This window comes from Onychostoma macrolepis, chromosome 13 (genome assembly GCF_012432095.1).
Source record: "Onychostoma macrolepis isolate SWU-2019 chromosome 13, ASM1243209v1, whole genome shotgun sequence".
NCBI lineage: Eukaryota > Metazoa > Chordata > Actinopteri > Cypriniformes > Cyprinidae > Onychostoma > Onychostoma macrolepis.
In genome coordinates this window covers 30040548-30052417 of record NC_081167.1, presented here as the reverse complement: position 1 = coordinate 30052417, position 11870 = coordinate 30040548, and the positions used below count along the sequence as shown (strand labels likewise).

At 37.3% G+C, this 11870-nt stretch overlaps 1 protein-coding gene across 3 annotated transcripts in view; it reads left to right on the top strand.

Moving 5' to 3' along the window:
* Window positions 1-315: 315 nt before the first annotated feature.
* Window positions 316-11870, top strand: part of arid4b (AT-rich interaction domain 4B) — an 88066-nt gene continuing 76511 nt past the window's right edge. For 2 of the 3 annotated variants that reach the window (XM_058794905.1, XM_058794903.1), the window contains exons 1-2: window positions 317-527; window positions 4314-4373. In XM_058794905.1, the coding sequence (XP_058650888.1) occupies window positions 4368-4373 (6 nt within the window). In that variant the 5' untranslated portion in view covers window positions 317-527; window positions 4314-4367. Of the gene's footprint in view, window positions 528-4313; window positions 4374-11870 lie in introns of all 3 variants that reach the window. The other variant, XM_058794904.1, reaches the window with a different exon arrangement.

Sequence of the window (11870 nt, the reverse complement as noted above, 5' to 3'; positions counted from 1 at the left end):
ATTAAATGAGAACATAAAACAAATAAGGACCGGATGATTGTTTATTTCTTTTATTCAAATAAACGTTTAGACTTTTCATCATCAAATGTATTTGTACGCAAAGAGCAGGCGCGTGAAAGTGGGCGGGGCTTGGCGATATTTCCCCACTCGCTGTTGAACCATGGGAAATGTAGTTTACGTCATTATTGTGCGTTCCTTTGTCCCAACGCGAGCGTTCCATTGAAAACATACAAGTCCCATGTGTCTTTGCGATTAAAGGAACGCCGATACGGTTTACCTTCCAATAGAAAACGGACGGGGCGGTTCCACAGTGGAGGTTTGTGTATCCTTCAGTCCGTTTCAGAAGCGGAGAGGATTACCACCGAAAACGAGTGCGATTGCGGAGCGATTTTGTCGGATTCGCATCCCGACACCTTCCCTACATTTTCGGACGACGTTTCCAGCGCTGATCCTCGATGATTTTGCACGATTCTCCAATGGATTACTAATTAAGCGCAGGAACATCGCGATCTGTTGGGATATATCAGGTAGGACGTTGTGTCGACCAGATAAAGTCTTAATGGAGACTGAGATCGAAAGAAAACTACGCCGCGTCGAGCTTCTAAATTAGCACTTGTTAGCATTATTTACGCGAATGTCATTTATTAGCAATTTTGACAGCTAGGCGTAGCGCTGTCGATCAACGGTTTTGTTACCCTTGTTTTCTAGCTAGCCAAACGGTTTACGACGTAAATAGTGCATCCAGACAGCGGGAGACTTTTTGTTCGCCTTTATTAGTTTGTTATTAGTAGATGCAGGAGATTGGCCAACTTTGGGCTCCACTTTTAACAGCAGATGTTGTGTTGGAATTCGCGAAAAGACTCGACCACTTTCCTTTCGCTGCTCGGCATCAAATAGCTGATTGGGGAAAAACACTGCCTTACGTAAGGCTTTGTGCGATCGAAAAGAGATGTTTCGACTAAAAGCGTTGTAACCTGACGGGGCAAATGTATGAATCTGAAATCTGGCATGTTTCACTCGCTCTTTGCGAACTCGCCCGCAACGGTTGTCTCCTCGAATGAATCAACATCGTTGCAGTTTGCGATCCCGAAGTGTTCCGTTATCGCGCATTTTCTGGAAACGCCGTGTTTATTATGTTTTAACCTCGACGTCGATTTCTACAGCTCTTTGAGCGAGAGCAGAAATGGCTGGCGAGGTAGTTCTCCAGCGAGCCGATTTCATCCCCAACGTTAGTTGTCAGCGAAGACAGCTACATTTGCGAAGATTATGTTTCGACGACACGGATGTGCGAAGAGCGCCTGGACGCGACAGTTATTGTTTGAGGTGACATTGTCGTTACGTCTCTCAGCGACGCGAGCATTTGTTTTCCATTCTCTGATGTCGAAAGCAAATAAGTCCGATTTCCCCGATCGGAGCAAGTTGTACAAACCCCGTTTAGCTTGACCTTGTTCGGATCGTTCATTGTGTTGAGCGTGTTGCACGCAAGCCGTCAGCATTTTGTAGCCGAGCTTTGTCGCCTCCATTTAAACACCGAAAGCTCTTTGTGATTTTTAACCGTCTAGTTTGCGTGCTTTTCTCCCATCGCGACATTTGGCTTTGTTCGAAATCGCAATGTCGCTGTCGTCCCACTTCGTGAAGTCAACACGGCTTGCAATAATAAAGAACGGGCGGCAGATTTCGTTCCTTTGTGCGTTCAAAGCAGCGCTGAACGTCGCAATGTTAAGAATGTCGATGTCAAGCGACTGCAGTTGTGTGGCACAGAAATGGCGTCATAATGCTGTAGCGCAGTCGACATTACGCGAAGCCGCGCGCGCAGACTACTGTAGTTTAACAACACCGAACGAACGCTACGCTTAACTTTATCTAGTACTTTCACTCTAGTTGTTTTACTCGATTGTAATGCTGACTCCTCAACTCCGTTCCGAGCAAAGAGTTCGCCTGTGGAAGCGAAGAGCTCAGCGTTTGCTTCTTGATCGTTACATAAACGACTGAAACACTTGACGCTTAAAGGTGCTGTAAGCTATTTAATTTTATTTTTTTTCTCTCCAAACACCACAAATAAAATGCCCCCATCACCTGGCTGTTATCACTGAATGGGTGTCTTAACAAATCACAACTGTCTCTGTGACAGCCACTGGCTCTGTAAATGGCAAAGAGTCAGGGGAGCGGCCCGTCCTCGTTTTAGCCAATCAGAGAAGCGCTTCGTCCGTCAATCATTTTGTGCTGACATTGCTGGCATGTCTGAGTAGGGCGGGGTTTCGGAAAGAGGGCGTGTCGTTGAATGGATGGGGGTTGTTAAGTCTAGTGAAAGTTAGCAGTAGTCATTTGTAAGTTGGACTTTTTTCAGTCTGTAGAAAATGTAAATGCAAAGACTGTTGTCAAACAAGTTTCCACCTAACGCTCCCGGTGTCTGCCATTGGTTGACAAGTCCTGGCCACAATTCATACCATTAGTTGAGTTAGTAAAGCTGTGTCTGGTTCACACTGTTTACATTTATCATTGAAATCAACTTAAGGAATAGTTGTCTCTTTATATTAAGCTAGGTTATGAATATGGTATTAAAAAAAAAGAGTTAGCAATGGAAATGCTGTTCAAATTAGACATAGAGGGCTGTATTTGTATTTCGGAAGTATTGCTGTTTTTCTGTTACTTGATCATGAACACAACAATGGTGATTGATGGCGATCAACCCTTGCAGGATATGAACCTACAAGCTTTTTGTAACCAGACAAGGATTAACAACCAGTATGTCCTCCTTTTTGCTAACATACAATCTTTCTAACATCTAGAGGCAATTACCTGGTTACATTTCCATAGATTATTACAATATAAACTTTTTTTTTTTTACTTTTGTAAACTGTTGACTTCATATTAGCTTGTGATGTTCCTCATTATATGTCACTTTGCATAAAGTATTCTGTTAAATGTAAAATATAAATGGTCAAAAGGTCATATGTATGTATATGTTAAAAATGATTTTGATAATTTTGTGACCCACACTTGGTTTGGTTTTTGACCACTGAAAATGTGTACAATTTAACAGTTTACTCGTGGAGCCACATAGAAATCTCTGTAAATAAACCATATAAGGCCTTAAAAATAGGATACCAAAAGAAAAGTGTGCCAAGAACTAAAATCTAAAACGATATTAAGATATCTTTAATACTTTTTGAGTTACATGCATGCAAAAACACAGTGCTTTTTTTCCCCCATTTTAAAACTGTCACCATTGGCATATGCAACACAGATTGTTGACGTCAACATCTTTTAACTAATATGCCTGCCAATTTCTCTGCAAAAAATAAACGATGCTGGCATATTTCAAAAGTAATTTTTACCCCCTGTAATTTGGCTCCAAATCTCAGTTGAAAATTGTCATGCTCCCCCCCCCTTTACAAAATAGTGGATTACTCAGTAAATATACATCCATGACATTTAATGTTTTGGCTTTCATCCCGATGAAGCTTGTCTTTGTTCAGAAAAAAAAAAAAGTCAATTATTCTGAAATTTGGTTGATTTGACATTGAATGACTCAAATGTAAATTGTATAAAATATAAAATGTATTACTATGATTGTTATAGTATTATGATTGATCAAGTTTTGTAACTAATTTGAAAATATGATGTCGCATGGTAGACTTGTTGTAAGTTTCACGTTGGTCTTATTGTCTGAAAATGTAAATGTTAATCACAATTCACAAATGTATTAGTTTTCGAGACTGAATAAAAGTGTGTAATAACAGCAGTAATGGTCTTGACCAGCAGCGTGAAGTATATCTAGAGCTGCAGATGTCTGTGCCTCCCGGTTAACGGCACACTCTCAAGCATTCATTTGCTTTCATTGCAAAAATACAAACATTTCGCTGCAATCAACCGGTTGCATTACTAATTAGTCATTTATTTGAGACGCTTATCCAAAATAACTTCAATCAAGAGCACAATTGCTGTAGTTAATGAACTAACCCTTTGAATCATCTGATTACCAACCAAGTTCTTCAACCAATATGTTTTTTTTTTATTTCAAATAGTTTGAATAACAAATCAGAACTATTTCTATTTAGGGCACTGTTTTGGGGAACATTGAGCGCATGTGTTTCTGTAGATCTAAAGTAATTCATATTTCCTAATATCAAAAAGCCTAGCATGATGGGTAAAAATAATTGCTTTCTAACAACTCAACTGGGTACATATGAGATTTCTGTGTCTGTTCTACTTAATGTCAGATCAAACATCTCAGCGAAGCAATCTTTTTCACTCATCGGTTCAGCGTCTTGCTCTTTTTCTCATTATAAATATGTTTTCATGTCTTTCAGCTGAAGATCTGAAAGTGAGTTCACTCGAGAGGATCACCGTCACCGTGGACGGAGATGAAGGTAATGGTCTTGAACTTTAGAGCCACTTTATAGAGATGATATGAGCATGAGCATGGCAGATGATTAAGTACTTGAAATGTCTCTAGATGTTGTTTTACGTCACGGCAAGACAAAGCCATGGTGTGTTACTTGCTTGCTATTGCCATTTGATTGCAGTTTGTTTTGTGGAAAGACATTCTCATTTAACTGGACAATTTATATTTGTATATTTGTAAGTGCATTAGTATTATTGGTCTTCCTGGAGGTTGGAAGACAAATGCATAAATTTACTCTACATTGATTTTTGATGAATGCAGCAACCTTCAATTTTGAATTCATGGCATCTATAAGATGCTTATTGCCTGTTTTTAAAGTTTAAGCTTTTGTTTTAAAGTTGGTTTTGGTGATGTAACTACAAACACTTGTATTTCAAGTAGTATTTTATTGGTTGTTGTTGGTCTGTATCTGCTGTTTTTGTTTATGCAAGAATTTCTTTTTGTGTAGCGCATATGTATTTTAATGGTCACAGTGTTGGGTTTTGCATAGTAATTTTGCTTTGTGGTGATAACTTTGAAGTGCAAACATTTTCCTACAAATGCATTGCTCTCTGGTACTTAACTCTAGACAACATGAACACTTTGCTCTGCTTCCTGATCTTCTTTTTCTTTTGGTCTGTTTCTATCTATAAATTCATCATTGTAGGAGATTTAATACCAGTTGGCTGTGCAGTTGTTTTTAATGTAAAGCGTTTATGCTTTCCTCTTGTTTCCATGGTGACTAGCGACCAGATCGTTACCTGCAGAGTTAAATTGTGGTCCTGGGCATGCACTTAATGACTAAACGAAGTTAAATAACAAACGTCTGTTCAGTGAAATGGAGTAATCCAGTGGATTGTGAAACTGATATTGAATCTAAAGCATGCTTTGTCACACGTGATCAGACTAAGTAAAGCATCTCTGATTACAATAGAACATCATTGCATGTATTTTAAACAGAAAGTGCATCCTACGACATGTTAATACCAAGTGTAAACCAGGTCTGCTTACGCAAGATACCAGGTTCAGTCTGTAAAAGGGAATATGCTAAAAATGCATGGAGGCACAGTGGCACTGAGTCATGCTCCATTAGCAAACTCCAACACTTCTTGCATCCACCTCTGTAACATATGGTCATGCCCAGCAGCAAGGTGGACAGCATGAAGATTATCGCAAAGATCCATCATGCTCCAGTGCTCCGGTCGGTGGCGGCGCTCAGATTCTCTGTTGGCTGTGGTGGTTGTTGTTATCTGTTATTTGAATAATCATAAGTGGTACAATGGGATTTACCCATCTGCTCCATTGACTGACGTCTGTCTTTGTAGAGATTGAGGAAAACCCTGAGGCTCTTGTTCATGTTTTTCATTAAGCTGCTCGTTTGACTATGAGCTTATATTGCTCTTCTAGTGAGAGTTTTGGGGACGTACTTACTTACATTTTGGAAGAGAAGGCCATCTAATAGTCTTGATTGGATAGATTCTCTCACACCAGAGACTGATGCATGCCTCTCAGTACATTGCAGCAAAGGTTCAGATCTATTCAGTGCAAACCTCTGTCTATATCAACTAATTAACAGCATCAACTCTTGTCTGTAGGCACTTGTATTCTTTTAGGAGATGTACTGTGTACTTTAAGTCACTTTTTGACGCAAAGAGTCTATAAACTCAACCTGATTAAGTCAAATATTTGTCAGACTTTTTATCAGCATAAACTTCAGTCCACTTTGCATCTTATTCTGGCCATAAATCACTCACTTATATGGTAAAGGTCTGTCTGATTGACACATAAAGTGAACAGTTACGCAGTGTTTTGTCTTTGCATGTCGTCTTTGCTTTATTTGAAATAGTTGATACCACAATAATGAATCAGGTTGGAATCTACTTTACAGCAATTAGTTTAGTAATGCAATTTACTTTTCCCATGAAAAAGTGATTACTTTAGATTTTTCTGTAATTTAATTAAAGTTACTTATGATCGCAATTGCATTAAATACTGTGTAGTCTGTAGAACAACTCTATGTAAAACGACAGTGGATTTGGGAGTCTTCTTCCTTTTTAAATACTTTAGTCAGTTTAAAGAATTAGCAGAGACTTAACTGAGCAGTTTCATGTCTCTTATATTGTTCAACTGGTGAGGTTGATGTTTAGAAAGTAATTGGTAATAAGTAATGTAGTACTTTTTAGAGAAAGTATGGTAATCTAATTACACTGTTAAAGGTGTAATTAGTAGCTAGTAATTACTTGCCCAACACTGCTTGCTAGTAAGTAGGGCTTCACAATATTTTTTAAACTGATTATTTTGCTCAAAAATGATAATTGCGATCATTAATCCCGACATTTCTCATTGGTTTTATTAAAGTTCACCAGATAAGGTTTGCTCGCAGATTTAGCCGCAACAAATTTGCCAAAACTATAAAAGCTTGTGGAGGTTTGTTAGCAATGCAATATAATGCAAATGCAAATTAAAAACAATGTTTTAGGGATAAATATCCAGTGGGCGAATATATTTCTGATGATCTCAAACACCTCTTGAGTATCTTTTAAAGATTTGATGCCACTAACCTGACAAACTTTGGCAAATCCAGTGATTAGTTTTTCCTCAATCGTTGAATAAGCTTTGTACCTTGTTGTTTTCAGGCTGACTGTTGCATCCCTGGACTCCTGCAAGTTGCATAGCTGGCAATTTCAGACGGCACTTGCCTTTTTTCTATCCAGTATGCAACAGATAACAGACTGTCCAGAGCTCAATGAGATCTCTAGCCAGCTGAGTGAGAAAGACTGGATGTTGTAGCTGTCTTGGCATGTAATTATATGACATTACATCACATCCTCAGTCATTTGAGCGCTGTGAGGAAACTGGCAGTGCCAGGGTGTGTGTATGCTAATTTTAAGATGTTCATAAGAGATGCATCCCACCCTCTGACACGACAGTAGAGAAATGGCCAACAAGACTGGTGTTTATCTCACTTTACAGTGCCCTTACAAGGCGCCCTACTCCGCAGAACGTGTTAACATCTTTCTGGATGTGTTGACGTCCCCATTCTGAGAAGCATTTCTTTTCACCTTGTGGTGAGAAACGCTGACATCGAACTTCCGTCAGCGTTCCTGCGACTGCGCGCAGCGCCGTGGACGAATGAAGATGGCACTGGGTATTCATCTGCTGTTTTTGGCTCTCGAAATGTAAATAACACATCTGAGGACTCGATGAAGTCGAGCTCTTTGTGTGCATGTGTTAAATAGAAATGTGATAAGAGGTTACGCTGGACTGCATCCAGAAAACAAATGTGTTTTTTAAAGTAAATGTAGGTGTTTGCCTTTGCAGAAGTCATTGTTGTGAAGGATGTTCTGGGTGGTTGCTAGGGCATTGCTAAGGTGACCAGTGTTGTTGATTGGACATTGCTATGGAGTTGCTGGGGTGTTCTTGTTGGTTACTTAGTGGCCTTTTAGTAATCTCTTTATTAGTCACAAAAGGCCACTGCCTATAATTTAGTATTATATATATATATACTATTGTAGTATTTATTCATGGCTTTTGTTTTGATATTTAGTTGTAATTTTAGTTTACATTTTTTGTAATTTTGTTGTGTGCTTTCGTTATTTTTATCAGTTTTTGTTTTTTAAAAATATTTACATAACGTTAATTTATATTTATTTCAGTTTTCGAACTTTTAGTACTTCAAATTATTTTACTTGTCGTTGTTAAGGCAGAGTTTTCATGAGTTTTTAGTTTTAAATATTTACATTTTATTTAAGCTTTATTTCAATTAACAATGTTAAATGTTAAAAATATTAAGTTTTACTTTAAAATTTAGGCAGTGTTATTTTGATATCATTAAGATACTATTATAGTTTTTATTAATATTTTGAATCAGTTTTTATGGTTATCATTTTCATTTTAGTTTAAGTTTTAGTGATTTTTCTAGTGTGTTTTGTCATTTTTAGGATTTTGAGTTTTTTTATTTTTTATAGTTTTTCATTTTTATTTCAGTTTGTCATTTTAGTACATCAGGTTAAACTAAATTACAGTGAGAAATGCTGTCTTGGCAACTAGCTGAAATTTAATAATATATTTTATTTCAGTTAATGTTTATTTTATTCCAAGTAATGGAATTTTTTTTATATGCTTTTAATTTTAGTTTTAGTTTACTAGTATTATTATTATTGTTATTGTTATTTAGAATGATAATAAAAGACTTTTACTGCAAATGTGCAATAAAATTAAAAGCAAAGGTATCTAGAATTGTCTACAGGTTGTTCCTGAAAACCTTCTAAATAAATAATTGTACTTGTGTTCTATTTAATAGCAATTTGCCTCAAGACGACGATCACCCAAACATCTTTTTTGCGTGCTAAGATAGGTCAGCAATAGCACAGACTACTTCACCAGTTTAAAGTATAGCTATTTTCTACTGTTTGTGCTCGGAGAAGCTTAATTCTTCCTTACATTCCCCTCCATGTCCTTTTGCTTGCCGAATAAGCCCATGGTTAGATAAGAGTATTGTTTGGTTCTTGCTTTGAATTTTTGTCCCGAAATGCACTTCAGGATGCCTGAAATTGCAATAGCAACGAGGATTGTCTTTGTGTTCGGTGTCGCCATTTGTGTCCTAACTTGCGGCTCTATCTATCAGAATGACCCATTTTGAGGAGGGTGATTTAGGGTAGGTGGAGAGACGGACATCTCTTGGCTGTTTCTATTTATAAAGCATGACACAGAAGACCGCCAGCGTTGCCCTCCACAGGCGGCAGTGACCTGTTCCTAACCCTTGTTTGCTTTTACGTCTGACACCCATCTCGAGTTGCTGAAGTGCTGTAGCTCATATCAGTCTTTCAAGCAACACTATCAAAACCGGTTTTCGGTAACCAAAGCGTATATATTTTTTTCAACGGTATACTGTTTAGCGAACTAGTTTGTCTAGGTTTTCTTGTGTATTTTATACAGTTTGTGTAATAAAACCTTCTTGGAAAAGCATCTTTACATTTCATCCTTTTTAGGGCACTCTTGCACATTCATTTGGTCATTGCATTGTGTCTTTTTGTTGTACAGGCCATCCAAGATGTAGATGAGTTTGTTTCTTCATCAGATTTGGAGAAATGTAGCATTGCATCAGTGTCTCAGCAATGGATGCTCTGCAGTGAATGGGTGCCGTCAGAATGAGAGTCCAAACAGCTGATAAAAACATCACAATCCACACCACTCCAGTCCATCAGTTAACATCTTAAGAAGACAAAAGCTGTGTGTTTGTAAGAAACAAATCCATCGAGACATTTTAACTTTAAACCGTTGCTTTAGGCCAAAATATGAATCCATAATAACACTTCCTCCAGTGAAAAAGTTGTCTGGTCTGAATCAGGAGAGAAATCTGCACAGATAAAACCAAGATGGCTCTAAACAAATATGTGGCTGGATTTTGATGTGAGAGACAACAGGAGATGCACTTTTTCACTGGAGGAAGTGTTATTATGGAATTATGGACTTGTATTTTAGGTAAAAATGTCTTGATGGATTTGTTTCTTTTGTCTTAAGACATTAACTGATGGACTGGAGTGGTGTGGATTATTGTGATGTTTTTATCAGCTGTTTGGACTCTCATTCTGACGGCACCCATTCACTGCAGAGCATCCAGTGAATGAGAACATTACTGTTAAATAATTAATGGAATCTTTGTGCTCCCGTGTTTTAGCGTGTTGTTATTGGAAGTGCATCCACAACGGAGCTACACATTCATGACTAGCGCAGTTAAGTTCACTTGTGCATTTGCAGCCTTTTGTGCAATTGTAGGTTGTAATGTTTATTTTATGCATATACACACAGAAAAATCAAGGTACAGGAATGTACCTAAAAAGGTATAAATGCTTTGTCGCCCTAGTAGTGTACAGAAATGTACCTCGGAACGTTGGTACATTTTTGTACCTCTTTGTTTGTACCTCTAAAAGAACACTTATGCACCCCTAGTGATAGAAATGTACCTTTGTGTCCTGGTATGGTTTAAAATTACATCCTGATATTTTTCCATAGCATTTCACTAATGTTCTGCTGAACTGATTTGTCCTAAAAAACGTAATATTTCTGAGTGAAAAAGTACACTTGCATGGGGTGATTTAATTGCTTCAGAAGCATTAGGCTTTGTGAGCATTTTGTTAACCATTTTTAAATACAAAACACAGAGGCAGTCCATGTTTCTAATATTCAATGTATAACCCAACAAGTTATGGTAACTCAAACCATTTGAGGAAACCGATTGCCTTAAACCATTTAAGATATGAGTACTATAAACTCGTATACATAGAGTAAAATTTTTTTTTTTTTTTTTTTTTTTAGTGTTGCCTATTATTTGAGTAAACTACTATATAGCTACTTAAATGGTTTGAGGAAACCGATTGCCTTCAGTGGTTTAAGTTCATCAAACTCAAAGCATTAACGTTACATAACACTAAGCAAAAACACTGGTACAAAGAAATCATGACAAAACAGGATAATTTTAAGTATTTATTGAAGCACAACAAATGTTTTCAAGCATAAAACAAAATCAGTGGGCCGTTTAGTCAAAAATATAACATTTTAAGCTATCTTATCAAACTTTTCACCAAGCAAGTAAAGACCACACAAAGGAAATGTTTAAAATCCATTTAAATGTTAAATATAATTTATAATAATAACAAACAACTGCTAAATAATTTGAAACACAGTGGATAATTTTTATGCCAAAAAAAAAGTTTTCCTTACGATTAACAGCACATTCTATACAAACTTTAAGAGGTTTGTATACTGTAACTAAGGGAATACATTAGTACAAAAAACAGCACCTGTGAACTGACCCAAGACTTTGCAGGCATCATCTTTAGATGCAATCAAAACATCCAATGGGTTTAAAGACAGTCTTCACTCTTCCTCCTTAACAGCAAAGATGGTGACAGCCGCCATCAGCACCTGATCAGGCTCCCTTTTCTAAATGCAGTAAAAAAAATTGTTAGTGTATGTCACCAAATATCATTATTTAAACAAAGCGGACATCATATTTAAATTTTCATAAATGACAATAATGTGAAGGATCAGAGAAGTGTTTATTCAAAGGTATGTGCCCATTTAAAGTGCCCCTATTATGCCTTTTCGTATATTACCTTTCATGCAGTGTGTCATGTAGCTGTATGTGAACATAAACTATCAGCAAAGTTGTGAAGCTGACAGTGCACGATAAATAAAGGTATTGTCTATCAAAAAAATAAAAAATAAATCGGCTCACAATCGCCTAAACGAGTCATCAGAAATTCAAATCTTATTCTTATGGCTGTACGTCACGAAGTAACACATTTGCATAATGTCCGCCCACGTTCTCGTGAACAACTTGCCCGTCCACAAACACAGTAAAATTTCTGTGTGGTTAACATCATGTCGAGAAGACGCTGTATCCTATGCTGTGAGAGTAAATTAGTTTTATCTCATCTTATAATTACCACAAACTTGACACTTACGACTGAGAAACGTC